Consider the following 16,444-nt stretch of genomic DNA (forward strand, 5'->3'; position numbering starts at 1 on the left):
ACCTGTCTGTTGTCACCTTTGGTGGAGTTGAGGTTATTCCTGATTCTGGGATGTACAATGGTGGGCACCATCATGTCAAACCTGGTCTCCTCTTCACCCGGCTCCTCCAACACCTGAAACATGGAGTCAGTTGGTGGATGAGTTATACTGCTCCACAGCAACACTTTGAATAAATTTAGTTGCTGAATGAAGTCACATACCCAGTCAATTGCCTCAAACATGATGAGATCCAGTGGGTCTCCCATGATGCTGCCATCGATGATCGTGAGAGAGTGGCACGTTGCCATAGCAGAGATGAGCAGGTTATGTTTCAGTCTGCTCATATCCTTCACTTCTTCCTCGAACCTGAGCAATATTCAATATCTCATATTAAAACATACATTTCATAAAACATTGCAAGTATCATCCTTGCGGTATATATACTGAGGCAAATTAAACAGAGATCACATAAAAGCTCAAGTGTTTTCATGTTTCTTCACAAGCTTTCTATCGCAAAATAAAGGAACGCGTCCCTTTCATGTGATCCTTTATTTATATCCCTCAGTATATAAGCATTAAATTGTCCCTACAGCAGCTGTACTTTATTTATTCAAATAAAACAAAAAAATCTATGGAACCTGTCTGGCAAGAACAGGTAACCCTAGGCACCTACATCTTACCGCATTTTCCATAGCATTAATGACACAAGAAAAACTTCATCATCCCTCTGGGATGTTTAGCATGTGTGCTGTCAGACGTAGGTAAATGTTGCCACCAACATGACCACAGAATATGGAAGTAACATACATTTGAATATGCCCACAGGATGTGCATTATCATAATAAGTCAGCTAGCAGAGGAACCTTTTGTTCAGGGTTCTAATTTCATATTCGGGGTAGAGTAGGCCTTAAGCAACCAATGCTTGCCATAAAAGGCGATGGTCAGACTCACTGACTTGAGCAGATCGTTGCTAATGTTGTTGATCACTGGATTGTCTGGTGCAGACTGCTGCTGCGTAAACCCGAACTCACTCCAATTTCATATTCCCCTACTTCCCCCAGTGGAAATGTTCCCATCCCTTGAACTCCAATCCCAGTTAAAAACATCAATAAAGTTATCTCACCTGCCATTGGGTGATGGCACAACACTCTGCATCTTCATTCCATCTTCTGTCAATGTGCCAGTCTGTAACCATGGCAACACAGGATTTATAAAAATCAGTGTCATATATATATATAATCTTTGAGTGTACTATTACTCTTTTTATTACTGCTAAAAGCAAAGGAGCACCCAAAATGACTTTCACTATACCAAACCAGGGCCTTCATTCAACTCGATCAAAACCTGCATAGGAGTGATGCTGACCTTGTCGAAGCAGACCACGTTGAGAGTGCCACAGATGTTGATTCCACGAGGGCTGATACAGAAGATTTGCCCCTTCTTGAGTCTGTGCTGAGCAAAGACGATGCCAACAGTGAGGGCAGCCGGAAGGGCAGGGGGGACAGTGATGGTGATAAGATCTAGGGATCGCAGAACAATGTCACCAGCTTGTTCCCCGTCCTGGACCTGGAAACAGTCAACAATGATCACGTCAATCAGGTAACTGTGGTCAACTGCTTAGTGAATGAGAATGATTTTGTGCCGCTTTCAACAATATTCCAGCAATATTGAGACAGGGATGAGAAAAAGGGGATCAAACTGTGGGTCTTTGACATGATGAGCAAATGCTTTAACAAATAGGCTACCCCATCTCCCCAATCTGCCATCAAACAAGAGAATTTAAAAGAATGAAGAGGTAATATTTTACCATCAAAACAATTGTGTAGATGAAGCCCAGTGATGCAATAAAAGCCAGGACTCCCACAAACCAGTATGAGTCACGGTTGAACTTGAAGTCTACTGGTTTGGGGTACAGGATGGCTCGGACAAGTTCACCCTTGGCAGTAAGGAAACCTGAAACAAGTGCACTAGTGGTGACAGTTGGATCATGCGCTATATTGAAAATTGTTCCAGAGTCAGAGAGTGAGTAAGTATGCCACTTTTAGCAATAGTCCAACAGTATCTTGCTGTGGGACACCAGAAATGGACTTCACAAATTTGAGGAATCTAACCTGGGTCTTTGGCATGACAAGCGATTGCATTAACCACTAAGCTACCCCTCAGTCTACCCATGCCAGGACAACTCGGGTAAAGGAAATATGAAACACTTCAACAAACTTACCAGTTCTCACAACAACAGCCTTCACCTTCTGGTTTCCATAGTAACGAGTCTGGATCACATTTGTACCACAAAACAACATGTGTCTAGTATGTTGTTTGATGTCAAACATGTTTTCTTTCTGGTCTCTGGCAAGTTGTGGATTTGGAAGAGGTGTTTTAGTGATTGGTACACTCTCGCCTGAAACATGAAAAAATGTGAGTTTGGTTTCATAATGTATGAAATACTCCAGCAATATCAGGGAAGACCAGAAATGGGCTTCTTCCAAACCACAAGGGATGACCAGCCAACCTATTAAACATTGGGCTACCTGATGGTCAGTATTGCTCAAAATCTGTTCAAATTGTCTCCTTTAAGGAAATATCATGAAACATACGAGAATTAAACCCCTGCCATTAATTCTCACCAGTGAGAGTAAAGGCCACGGATTCAAGAAGTGGAATTTGTGCTATTTCCATGTTGAGAAAATGGACTACATCAAAGCACATGCAGGTGTGATATGTTACACCAAACTGCATGAGACACAGCTCTTTCTGTGAACCACTCACCTGTAAGCATGCTCTCATTGACAATACAGTTTCCACTGATGAGTACAGCATCACACTGCATGAAACAGCCACGACGAGGAACCTCGATAATGTCCCCTGGCACCAAGTCCTCAGAGGAAATATCTTCATACTCTGCAATGCAGGAAACAAGTGGTTTAGGTTAAAAAGCCTCTCCTTTCCCGAGCCTCTAAACATCAACGAACAAAACTGATGGTCCCAAGAACTGCCACTGCCACATCCCCAATGGATGTGAAAGAGCTATTCCAAGATGCAAGATGCTTTTACAGTTCTTACAGCTCATACTTTTACCCCATAATCCATAACCAAGCAGATTGGGGGGTGTCAAGCCAATACACTGGGACAAAAGTAAGCAATATATAGCACTTGTTCTGCCTTAGGGCCATGTGCAACATACATGCACACCACCGTGCCTGTCCTGGAATCAACATAGTAGGGCTCAATGGATCACTTACCTTCATTACCACGACACACCGAGACAATAGTTGACCCTGAAATGGTGTTACGTAATGCTCTCTGCATCTGCAAAGGTCAAAATAATTTAGCATTAAAAAAAATGACTTGATATTAATGTCACATCAGCAATATTTCATCCATATCGTGATAGGAATAGAAATGAAATTGAAAATGTGGGTATTATATATACCTGTTGTCAAAGGACAGTAGAACAACTCCAATATGATAACAGGAAATTTACAATACTTCAAACTCCTTTGAGGGTACCACCACTAGTTACTCAGTTACTAATACAAGCTACCAATAATGAAATAATCAATTAAGAGCCATTTTCTCAAAATTCATCAAGCAATTCTATTCCTTTTTAAAATTCAATGATATTTAATGAGACAGTACTGTAAGTATGCCATACTTACTTCATGTCTATAATGAAAAAATCTTACTTGTTTGGCATACAGTATTTTATTCGATGAAATTGCATTATTATTATTATTCCACAAGATCATCTGTGTTACAAAAATATGAATGTCAGCTAATCAGCTGTCTTAAACTAAATGATTAAATCTTACTCATTTGAATGGAACATACTGTATTTGGGATGTAGGCAGACCAATCTTATTTCTTGTTTTAATTTTCCTAATATTCTTATAGATTTTTTTTTGCCACATGTACATTTCATAAATTGCCAAAATTGAATTACTTTGAGTATTTAGAAGGATTGGTGATATTTTTTCCCCTCTCCTGCCTTCAGATTTTCTGATGACAAAATTCGAAAAACGAGAAATAAAATTGGTGTGACTTTAGCATTTAATGATTATATAATTATTTAACTAGATCTGAATGGTATCCATGGAATATATTAACAGGTCACTGCGTCTAAAACCACGGAAACTACAGGTGAGTGAACAATGGGTCGCAAGGTATTGTGTCCACTTGGATTTCATAAAAGGGACACTCAAAATCTGTATTTGCAAGGGTCCTTGACTTTCTTGCTTAATTTCGGACATTGCATACTATTGCAGCAAATCTCATGGTAGTGTGGACTTGGCCTGGCAATCAATACTGATAATCATGAACTAAAATCGACTGATTATGATATCTATAAATATCAAAGCACTGACTTCGAGGAAAAACTGCCCAAACAAATCTGAATGAATTTCAACATAACTGGTGAATAATGCATGTTCAAAATGTAATTTGGAAGCAGCTAATAAATTACAGGCCTACTGACAAAGAAGGATAAGTTGAACCAGTGCAAAGAAGTAGGCAGAGCATGGCAATGAAATTGATTCCGCACACATACTAATACGAATCAACTGTCAGGTCAGTGCTCAACATATTCTTGTTTGTCAGTAAGTTTGTGAGCAGATCAAAACCTTGTTTGATCAATATAGTTTTTGCACGACACTGCTGAATAAAAAGAGATATATAAAATGCATGGGTGACTGAAAATATGTTATTACCTATTTCAGACTGAGTTAATATTCTTAATCCGAATTCTTTTACAATCTATTCTGATAAATTCAAAAGGGGAACAAATGAGCTTCAAAGGTTGAATCTTTCTACATATTTCAACGAGATAAAATTTTTTACCTTCCTTGTTTGGTAGATGGTGATGATGATGGAGACCGTGGAGATGAAGACGATGCAGCTGGCATACAGCTCGTAGTCATCAGCATACCACACACACATACTGAACAATTGGAAGACATAGAACGGAGAAATCACCTGTGGAAAGACAAAGGCAAGAAGTGAACAGTATTCAATTACAGAGACGCACTCTCCAGTTGGAACTTTTAAAATAATCAGTTTAAAAACAAGAGTCATCAGAAGATGACATATCCCCCCGCCGGCTCCCACATATTTGAAAGGACAAATCAGTGTTGGCTCAAGAGACAATTTTGGAGTGTTTTGACTCATCAAATTCAGTGAGGACCCCCCTGTATTTTACATCTGCCCATCTATTTTTAGACCAAGAATTCATGAAAAATATAAATGCCATATCTGTAAGATCTGTCTCGTATATCTGCCAAGATCTTTTGAAAGATATGAAATGGTTTTCGAGTTGTGCTCCGGAAACAAAGTCAGCAACGTGTTCATGGAACCGAGAAAATAATAAATCACAAAAGCCATAAATACCATAAGGCAACACTATAGGTTCAGATTGATGTATCTACCAAGTTTTGCAGAAAAACATTGCATGGTTTTTGAGTTCTGCTCCAGAAACAAAGCCCACTCCTCCATTTTGAGAAACCCACCCCTAAAATGTTCCATGGAAAAACAAATAAAATATAAATGCCAAAAATCTGTAAACAGCCAAAGGCACATAATAAGTGAAGTCAAAAAACAAAATCTGGATGCCATGGCATGGCTATAATAATAATCACAATGTTTCATTTTACAGAAAATGCTACAAATTTGAACAACTAAATCAAAACCAAATTTGCACCTAATCAAACCATTCATTGGTGACACTCGCAATCACTCAGCTCAACATAGGAGTGGCGATTTCGAATATCAGTTGACATGACTGAGAATGCTGTTTTGGATTATAGCATAGTTTGTGAATGCCTGCAGTCAGACAGTGTTCAATAAATCCATATCTTGCTGGTCCTCACTAAAAAATATTTCATTGTGTTAGCAGACTAACAGAGGTTAATATTGATATCATAGAGTCATTACTCACCTCTTTAAAAAATATTTTGATTATGGGCGTCACATGTACTCTGATTGAATTAAGGCCATACAGGACATGTCTGCAAGGAAACACAGAAGTCATCAAACATCATACTTGAATTTCAGTCAAACAAGCTACAATTCAAATTGAATGACAATGACTCCCATGTAATGAAATCTCTGGAAGAGGGGAAAAACATATGTTGGCTCACTATTACTTACCGCTCAGTGAATTGAAATAACAGGTTTAGACAGCATTTGAATTAAGCTGATATCTATATTAACAAGATCTACAAACCGTCTTTGTTGGTCCTCATAGGAGAGTCCCTTCAACTGGTAGAAGTAGGAGCATGGGTTATCTTTCTCCAGACCCCTGCAGGAGCAAAGGAACAATGCATAACTAGGGATGCCATGAAAGTCATCACATCGGCAATATTTCGACAAAAGCCAGTAAACCAACTATATCACAATATAATTTCACAATTAGCATTGAAACTAGCATGGATAGTTAAAACTAATATCATTATATGGACGATACAACATAAATACAGGATTTCGATCGCCAAAAACTGAAGGTAGATGCAGGGACGGATCTAGAATATTGGAGGAGGGTGAACGGGTAGGTCAGGTCAGCGGAAATTTTTGAGAGGGAGATTCAGAAGTGTGCACACATCCATCTCTGGATTCACTCATGAAGTTCAAGGACAACTAACAACTCAACACCCTTCAGTACAACAGGGTCAACAATCAAGACTGCAATGGATAAAGGCAAATTTCTCCTGTGTAATATCACTCTCTTCCCACAGATGTTACTTGTCATATCTTCCTACAAACCACTGTTCTAATACGTCCTTTTCATGGTGCAAGTGTTCAGGATTCGTGATTGGCTGCAATAAGATTCATTCACAAGGCCTCCAAAGCTTCAGGGAAAAATAGAATCTCTTCCCCAGCATGATGCGCAATGTTTCTTCCAAATCAGGTCATGCAATGGCTCTTCAATGGTGTCTCCACAGTCGTCATTGACAACATGCTAGCAAACAAATGTCTTCTGTGTCAATTCCCCAGCAGAGGAGGAATATTTGCTGCCCCACATTTGCTGGCATTAGTCAAGTTGGTTATAACACGTGTTCTGATTGGATAGAAAGAAGGAAGATAATTTGCTATTTTGCTGCTAGCATAGTTCATGAGAACCGGGAAATATAGCCATATTAGAACAGATGTTTGTAGGAAAATATGACAAGTAACCTCTGTGGGAAGAGAGTGGTGTAACATGAGAAAGTATGAACTGATATTTGGTTTGCTGTTTAACACAACATTCAGCAATATTCCAGTTATACCACACCAGTATCTGTATACAAATGTGATACAATGCCATGCATCAACCAAGTCTGACAACCTGATGGTATTGATTTGATTTGGCTGTTGTTTAATGCTGCACACACTAGTATTCTAGCAAAAGTGACAACCCAGATCTCTGAATACATTGGTGTTTGCATACATCGTCTGGTTATCTGGATCTGTCATCCAGGCTTCATTGTTGGAATGCTAACAGGCACACACTTCTTGGTTAAAATCACTTTGATTTGCCAATATCAATTCAGTCAGTGTCTAAATGTGTGGACACTTGAGCTTCACGTCACATGGTCAGTGGTTGATCAAAGCTTCGTTTATGCTGATTTAGCGAGTTTGTAAAATTTACTGTTCGGAAATAAAAGCTGAATATGTGTTATAGACAGTCCGTTTAATTAGCATAAGAGATTTTTTTTTAAAGAAGAAATGACCAGAAAACAAGGTTATATGTTAAAATCGAGCATGGACCAGACAATCCAGTGATCAACATCATGATCACACAACTGGGAAGTGATGATATGTGTCAACCAAGTAAGGAAGCCTGACCACCCAATTTCGATCTGATTAGTCGCTTCCAACAAAGAGCCTGAGTTCCTGAAGGCTAAATCTAACCCAGATCTTTGCAGGTCACAAGGCCTACTGAATGAAGATATCGTGGGATGTACGCTTGACTTACTTGAGTCTGATGAACTCGTCACGTTCAGGGTCCCAGATGTATTTCACCTTCTTTGTGATGAAGTAGTTGATCTTATTTTCACCATGCTGAAAATACACAGCACCTTATTCATCTCTAGTGCATTTATTTAATCAAATGTGAGTAAGTTTAACGTCGCTTTTACAGCACATGGTACCCATATGGGGGAATCGAATGCAAGTCTTCAACGTTACGGGTGAACGCTTTAACCACTAGGCTACCCTACCGCCAGTAATCCACTGTGAAGATCAAGCTAAACATGCAGTCCTTTCTTCCCAGAAAACGTACCTACAATGTACAGTCAGATTCAGGACCAGAAATCATGCATGGGGATCACATGGATCCTCCCAAATGCCTTGAATATAGATCCTGGATCTGTCTGTATCTATGTACCACTGAATTTACAGAATACTGAGTCAATATTGGAATAGTGGTGCCTTTTGTGATAAATGATTTATTGCGACCTCACAGATGACCTAGAAACATTACAATGATACACACAAATCAATGAAGGCTCTACGAGTTTTGCAAAACTCTCCAATAAAACAGTAACTAAAATATCCATGAAAATACAAACCGCAGCTTGAAGATTAGATTTCTGATTTGAGGAGTTGTATGAAATAGCCTTGTTTGGATTCAATGGGTCAATTCTGCAACAAATCAAAACATTTCGTGAATCAGGGTTCGTGCAGCTTTTAGCAAATATCCACAAATGGACTTCACACACTGCAGCCATGCAGGAAATTCGAACAAACCTGTGGAGGTTGCAGATTCTTTGAATAGAGTCCTCCTTGGGGTACTTATAAGCATTTAAATGTTCTTTAAATTCTCGCGACAGTTGTAACTATATTTTTTCAATAAAATATATACAAAACAAAAAACATCGTTTTTGTCTTGTGAGACCACCCCTACAGGGCCCCTGGCCCCGTGACAGCCAAGAGCAGGTAACTCTTCAGACTATAGCCTCCAGCAAAACACTTCCGTTCTGTAAGCAATACAGACAGAATGTGGGGAGGTGGGTGGCCTTACCCCAAGGAGGACTCTATTCAAAGAATCTGCAACCTCTACAGGTTTGTTCGATTCTTTTTCATAGAGATCCTCCTTGGGGTACTTATGAGCATAAGACTCCAAAAGACTGATCTTAGGGAGAGGCATTCTGTCTGCTCATGAACCTGACATAAGATGATAACCTTTATTACGTTTAACTGAAAGTAACAAGGAATCAAACTTACCTGGTCACGTGACCTTCTATGCCTTGCGGCAGGGGTGCGGACCAGGGCCAGGCTATTACACGGTCTAACCCTACATTTCTATGAGAAAGTTGTAGGGTGCTTATAAAAAATGCCCCATGCCCCCCCCCCCCCCCCCCCCCCCCCCATTTTTTTTTTTTTAACAAAAAACGGGAGTCGAGACAGGCGACCGATATATCAGGGTCCATTCTCGTGCACTGGCCAAGGTGCTAGGGAAGACCTGAAACAGTCTAGACCGGTAAACCAGGACAAGTAGCCCTGCCCACTTGTGAGAACTGACTGGCCAAACCGAGCACGCTCGCTTGACAGTCTGTCTAACTGGTAATGACGGATGAACGTGCTCGGTTGGCTCCAAATAGCCGCGGAGCAGATCTCCTCAATGGGCAAGGCAGACGCATATGCCTTAGACGTCGCCACAGCCCTAACCGAATGAGCTTTCAAACCCTCAGGGGGCGTACGACCTTTCGAGGTGTATCCCATACAAATGGCAGAGACAAGCCACCTAGATATGGTCTTCTTGTTCTTCCGAATGTCTTTTGTTCGTTTGATATAAGCCTTAAGGGTCTTACGGACATCTAAGATGTGAGCACGTCGAAGAGAGGGACCGGGCGGCGAAGGCTGCGTGAAAGCGGGAAGCTCAATAGGCACCGTAACGTGAAAGGTGCTATCTCTCTTAGGACGGTAAGTATCTGGCAATTGAATGCTCACTCTGTCTTTGTGAAACACCGTTAATTCAGGGTTGGCGGACATAGCGTGTATGTTGCCTACCCGCCTGCCAGAGGTTACCGCCACAAGAAAAGCAGTCTTCCATGTCAACAGCTGGAGGGACAGAGCCGTCAGGTTGTGAAAAAGAGGACCGGACAGCCAATCAAGAACGACTGGCAAGTCCCACGGGGGACTAATCCGCCGGACAGACGGACGGATTCTGTCCACGCCTGCAAGAAAGCGCTGAACAAGAGGGTGCTGCCCCAATAATGCACCATCGACAGGAATGTGGAAGGCAGAGATTGCCGTGGAGTAACCTCTAACTGTAGAAGCGGCCAGACCGGCTTCCAGTTTAGATTGCAGAAACTCCAACACAGATACTAGATCTGCAGAAAAGGGATCGAGAATCCCCCTGTCGACACACCAGCGCGCATAACAGGCCCATCTATCCTCATATTGAACGTTCGTCGAATCCCTCCGCGAAGCCAGAATTGTGTCTGCAACTAGTGCAGGAATTCCTCTCGCATGGAGGCGACTCCGGACAGCGGCCAAGCCACCCACTGAATCCTGGGATTGGGGTGTGGCGCTCCGTTCTGGGATAGTAAGTCCGGTCGAAAGGGTAATAGTACAGGAGGCTGAGCCAGAAACCTGAGAATTACCGGAAACCAGCTTTGAGCCGACCAAAGTGGTGCTAGAAGCACAAGTAGCCGAGCCGGTTGTGCGGTCAGCTGCGAGAGGACTCGTGAGATCAGAGGCACTGGCGGGAATGCCCAAAGTACTCTGTCTGTCCAATCGAACAGAAAGGCGTCGTTGGCTATCGCTCTCGGATCCGGTATCCTTGAGCAAAACACAGGAATCTGGTTCGTCGCCCCAGAGGCAAACAGATCTACCTGGAACGACACGAACAACTGGGAAATAATCCTGAATATCCCCCGATGCAGCATCCACTCGTGTGGGGCTAGTATACGTCTCGATAGCGCGTCTGCGCGGACGTTGTCTATGCCTGGGAGATAAACAGAGAGCACCCGAATGTCAAACTGGTCGCACCAAGTCAGAAACTGCCACGCCTCCTGAAGGAGGGACGGAGACACTGTGCCGCCTTGCTTCAGGATATACGTCATAGCGGTCTGGTTGTCCATCTCTAGGCGAACCACTTGACCCCGCACTGACTCCACGAAGCTCTTGAACACCCGGCGGACTGCTCTCAATTCCAACACATTGATGTGTAGGGTAACTTCGTCCTCGGCCCAACGACCCGAGACCGATAGTTCGCCCAGGACGCCCCCCTAGCCTGCGAGGGAGGCGTCTGTCTGAATCGAGAGGGAAGGTGTCGGTGTCTCTAAGGGGATCCCCCTGGACAGATTTCTGACTTCCGTCCACCACTGCAGGTGAGGAATCAACCAAGCGGGAGTCTCGAGAATAGTCTCGTAGCTCTCCGAATGGGACCACAACTGGGCTAATGCCTGTTGAATGGGTCGCATCCTCAACCTCGCACGCCAGACCACGTCCACTGTAGCCGCCATAATGCCCAGCAAATGAAGCCAAGTTCTTGCTGTGGCTCTGGGGAACTCGAGAAACTGAAATACAGTTCTCTGAACTTTGACGATGCGGTCTTGGGCTAGGGAAACAATCCCCTGAGCCGTATTGAACCGTGCCCCCAAGAACACCAGATCCTGCGTAGGGGTCAGGTCTGATTTCTTGAGATTGATGATCCAGCCGAGCTCCAACAGGATGTCCATCACTTGTTGTGTGGCATCGTGTGATAGCAGGAGCCCGAGGGCCCTCAAAAGCCAATCGTCCAGATACGGATGACAACATCTGCCCTGTGACCTGGCTAGCTGAGCCGGAATCAACATAAGTTTGGTGAACACCCTCGGCGCCATGGAGATGCCGAAGGGTAGAACCCGAAACTGATAACACTTCCCGTCGAACGAAAACCGAAGGTATTTCTTGAACTCGGAGTGTATCGGAACATGGAGGTAAGCGTCCTTGAGATCGATTGACGTGAGCCAATCCCCTGTCTCTACAGAAGAGATCACTGACCGCAGTGTCTCCATCCTGAAGGACGGAACCTCTATGAACTTGTTCAGCCCTTTGACATTCAAGAACCCTCCGTCCTTCTTGGTCACAAGGAAGTACGTGGAATAAAACCCGTCTTCTTGTTGACCTTCCGGAACCATCTCGATGGCAGCCTTGTCCAGTAACGACTGGACCTCGGCACGGAGGACCTCTTTCCCGGGAGAACGGCACCAGCGTGTGCCGAATCCCTGAGAAGCATGGAGGGTCTCGCTTCCACTGTGGCATATGGCCATCCCTGACTGTGGACAGGACCCAGGGATTTGAAGTAGCTGCCTGCCATTCCGAAAGGAATAGTGACAGCCTGCCGCCTACAGGGACTTCTGGCGCAAGGCAATGTACCCCCACCGTCGGCAGTTCTCCGCATGCTTGTGTGGGGGACACCAAAGGCTCCGGGCAAATGTTTAACGGGAAGCCAGGGCCGGCTTCCCTTTGCCCCGAAAAGGCTGCTGTTGCAGGAGCCAGGAGTGCTTGTTGGGTAGCGGGAGAGTACCTGGCTACGGATAGCCATAGCCGACGCAACCCCATGACGGCCCCCATCATCTGGCTAGCACAGCACCTGATGCTGTCCCTCGCCAGATGAGAGTGCACGTCCGTAAGCTGCCGACCCAACATTGCCGACGGAGAGTCGTCAGCAGTGCTCCCATGATCCAACAGCTGCCCCTGCAAAGCAGAAAGGTAAGATGAATGGACCACTACTCTCAGCTGCTGGGCCGCACACCTATATTGCTCCTCAAAGGAACGATAGGCGAACCTTAGCACTGGAGCGGCCGTGGAGAAGCAGCCGCCGGCCCTGCCTGGCCGAGGCCAAGGAAGAGGAGGAGGACCCCCCCAGGGTGGCCGAGGCCAAGGAAGAGGAGGAGGACCCCCCCAGGGTGACCGAGGCGTACACACACTCGTCCACCACCGGCGGTTCGAATAGCGAATCCTCATCCAGTTGATACCGGCGACTAATCTCCGGGAGATCAAAGCGCGACCGGGTACCCGAAAGGAGCGGATTCACTACCTCCCCGACCAGCGATGGGAGCAGGCGCAAACTTGCCTCGGCGACCTTAGTAGGCGCGAACGCCTCCCCGGGGAGCCGAAACTCCAAGGGGTCGGGCTCTGACACAGGAATAGAAACCTGAGGTAAGACCTCGGCAATTTTCTCTCTAACCTGTCTGAGGGACGAACCGAACGAGTACGTGACCTCCGACTCGCACTCCTCCCCAATCCCCTCCTCCTCGATATCCATCTCTTCACGCTCCTCAGACAGGGAACCTTCACCGTAAAGCGAACCTGTCGAGGGCGCTACCGAGACGGAACTCGAAGGAGCAGAGACACTAAGAAGGGCCGAGCCGCTAGGTTCGCCCCTGCCAGAGCCCGAACTAGGTCGCCTGGGCAGCTGGGGCAAGCCCCCCACCGGAGGGTGACCTGAGAGCCCAGGAAATGGATAGGATGTCGATGCCCCCAGCAGCTGGGCAGCACTAGGCTGCCTGCCCACCGTGGCACTAGGCGCGCTGACCGCGGTCAAGCCGCCGACACCGGGCGCCGTTGCCCCACTTGTACAGAAGACATCTGTTGCTGAAACAAGGCATTAATCAACATAATCAACAGAGATTAATGGTGCTTGCGAAGTAGGGGTAGGTGCTGAGGATACAACGGCAGAAGAAGGGGAAGGGTCCCTAGACACCCTGGCCTTCTTAACCGACCCCTCCGAAGAAGAAGCTGCGCCTTTCTTTTTGTGGGAGCGCTTAGATGGAGGGTCCTGAGCCCAGATATCCCCCCCCGCCTTCAGTAGGTTGGAATAGAACAAGAAGTCCGCGTGTCTAGACTTTCTGGTCTGAGGGGTAAACCCCGCGCACACATCACAAGACTGATCATCGTGATGACATTCCACTAGGCATCTTAGACATACATCATGCAGGTCTTTAGCCGGAATGGAGGATTTGCATGTTGAGCAGGATTGCAAGGCAACAAATAACCTCCTAGTGTTGCATAATAAACAACAATAAAACAAGACACGCATGGGCGCAAAGCTAAAACTAAAACTACGTACATAGTTAAGGTAAAAGCTAAGTGCCACGACACCATAGTTTACGACATATTTTTTATTAAAATAGTAGTAAATATGGAGATAGCATGAATAAAGTACATAAAAGCATAGCTACACAAGCTTACTTTTTTTTAAAAAGACCGCCATAAAACTAAAAAGTTTTGGCGGGAAAAAAGGTTTGCCTTCCACCATTATGCTAACCACGTGGCTACCAACAGGGACGGCAAAAGTTACAACAGTTTGACAAGTAAACTGTAAATAATGATTCCTAATGCGCCCATGCGTCTAATAAAGAAACCATACATACAGTTTGAGCCTCTAAGGTACTCATCTTAGTACTTGTCTTTGTCTTTGGTAAGCAAGAATCTCTGTGAACGCTGAAGCACGTCTGCATAGTGTTTTGCTGGAGGCTATAGTCTGAAGAGTTACCTGCTCTTGGCTGTCATGGGGCCAGGGGCCCTGTAGGGGTGGTCTCACAAGACAAAAACGATGTTTTTTGTTTTGTATATATTTTATTGAAAAAATATAGTTACAACTGTCGCGAGAATTTAAAGAACATTTAAATGCTTATAAGTACCCCAAGGAGGATCTCTATGAAAAAGAACCAACCTTCAGTGTGACAAGCAAATGCTTCAACCTAAACCCTATTCACTACAATCAACAGTACAATGCAGCCATCGTGTAAAAGGATCTAGGTCCTTCAGGTAAGTGAGAGAATTTATGCCACAATCAGCCATATGTCAACAGTCTGTAAAACTCAAGCCTGGACCAGATGATCCAGATGATGACAGCATGAGCATTGACCTTCACAAATGGGAACTTATGACATGTGGCAACCATTTCAGAGAGTCGGACCACTCAATTCCATGAGTAGCCTCTTGCGACTAGCTTGGGTTACTGAAGATGAATATTTTAACCTAGACCTTCACTGGTAGGGTCCTGCAGGTGTTCGACTGTAAACATACCCAGTTTGACCCCAAAGTGTCCCAAACGCGCAAGAAATGTGAACAATTTACCTCCCATTACCCACAGGGCGAGTGACTTTAAGAAAGTAACATGTCCTGACTAATTTTCCACACGAAGTGATAAATAGGAAAAAAAGATAACACTTTCAAACTGCGCATAAGCAGAAATTATCCAGTACTAACCCACAGACAAGATACCACTTTCTGATTGCCCAAAATGAAGACTGACTGGAATCTTTGATGACTTTTCATTTCCACATTTCCGGCTATGTCACAAAGAGACTGACTCATACAGTTACAGTTACAGTAACATAGCAATGTCAAACACACTTTACTGTTGTTCTGGCACTGCCCCTGCACACACCATCTGACATTAATGTCGGTACTTGGGTACCCATTGGAACCCATCTGAAAACCACTGGGAACCGATGACGTGTCAACCAAGTCAGTGAGCCTGACCACCCAATCCCGTTAGTAACCTCTTACGACAAGCATAGTCGCCTTTCATGGCAAGCATGGGTTGCTGAAGGCCTATTCTACCCCGGGACCTTTACGGGTCACATACACTTTAAATACTTGTACATAGCTACACCCATGCAGAGAATTTGTCCTATCCCAGCCAAGTTATAATACTCACGATGCTCCTCCATCTCTGGTGATCATGGTGCAGATCTTTGACTTGAACCATTGCTTGTACTGATCCTGAAAATATATCGAGTGAGTGAGCTGACAAAGTTTCAAATATGTAACTGCCACAACACTGTGTTAGATTTAGCCCTTAAAACTTTTAAATTGGATTATTTCATATCAGCTTGGTGTGGATCATAATCACATAGCAAGTATAGTGCTAACACGAAAACAAAATTACAAGCAGAAAGAATTTAGGACACTGTTAAAAGCAACACTGTTGTAGCACCAACCAGTGGGCACCTGGAGTGGACAGCCTTACCTTCAATAACAGTGTGTTGTAGCAGCTGCCAGTGAGCACCTGGTGTGGGTGGCCTTACCTTCAGTAACACTGTTGTAGAACCCACCAGTGAGCACCTGGTGTGGGTGGCCTTACCTTCAATAACACTGTTGTAGCAGCTGCCAGTGGGCACCTGGAGTTGGTGGCCTTACCTTCAATAACACTGTTGTAGCAACCATCAGTGGGCACCTGGAGTGGGTGGCCTTACCTTCAATAACACTGTTGTAGCAGCTGCTAGTGAGCACCTGGAGTGGGTGGCCTTTATAAACAGGTGTGGCAGCCAGTAGAAGAAGAGTCGCAGCAGGCCGACCGTGATGATGATGAAGAACCACACGACAGCTGTCTTCAGTTTATGGGGCCTAAACCCGGAGATTTCCTGTAATAACAAGAGTGAGTGAGTGAGGGTGCAGCCAGGGAATGTAGAATGGCTTTTAATGCCAGGAGATGGCCCTTTTGGTGTTTCCTTCAAAGGTGAGAGAGATATGGACGTATGCATTGGTCCGAGTG

At 44.6% G+C, this 16,444-nt stretch overlaps 1 protein-coding gene across 2 annotated transcripts in view; it reads right to left on the reverse strand.

Annotated features, from left to right (window-relative positions):
* The window catches only part of LOC137267570 (polyamine-transporting ATPase 13A3-like), a 52,632-nt gene that overhangs the window by 12,965 nt on the left and 23,223 nt on the right, over positions 1-16,444 (reverse strand). The window contains exons 3-17 of one of the 2 annotated variants that reach the window (XM_067802052.1): positions 16,146-16,313; positions 15,608-15,672; positions 8,517-8,589; positions 7,922-8,007; positions 6,194-6,268; positions 5,906-5,975; positions 4,813-4,947; positions 3,219-3,285; positions 2,746-2,877; positions 2,201-2,377; positions 1,787-1,932; positions 1,345-1,545; positions 1,103-1,164; positions 201-345; positions 3-113 (exon numbers count right to left, since the gene is read on the reverse strand). In XM_067802052.1, coding sequence (XP_067658153.1) covers positions 3-113; positions 201-345; positions 1,103-1,164; positions 1,345-1,545; positions 1,787-1,932; positions 2,201-2,377; positions 2,746-2,877; positions 3,219-3,285; positions 4,813-4,947; positions 5,906-5,975; positions 6,194-6,268; positions 7,922-8,007; positions 8,517-8,589; positions 15,608-15,672; positions 16,146-16,313 — 1,713 coding nt within the window. Of the gene's footprint in view, positions 1-2; positions 114-200; positions 346-1,102; positions 1,165-1,344; positions 1,546-1,786; positions 1,933-2,200; positions 2,378-2,745; positions 2,878-3,218; positions 3,286-4,812; positions 4,948-5,905; positions 5,976-6,193; positions 6,269-7,921; positions 8,008-8,516; positions 8,590-15,607; positions 15,673-16,033; positions 16,053-16,145; positions 16,314-16,444 lie in introns of those variants that run through there. The other variant, XM_067802053.1, reaches the window with a different exon arrangement.

The sequence above is a fragment of the Haliotis asinina genome, chromosome 16 (genome assembly GCF_037392515.1).
Source record: "Haliotis asinina isolate JCU_RB_2024 chromosome 16, JCU_Hal_asi_v2, whole genome shotgun sequence".
NCBI classification, from domain to species: Eukaryota; Metazoa; Mollusca; class Gastropoda; order Lepetellida; family Haliotidae; genus Haliotis; species Haliotis asinina.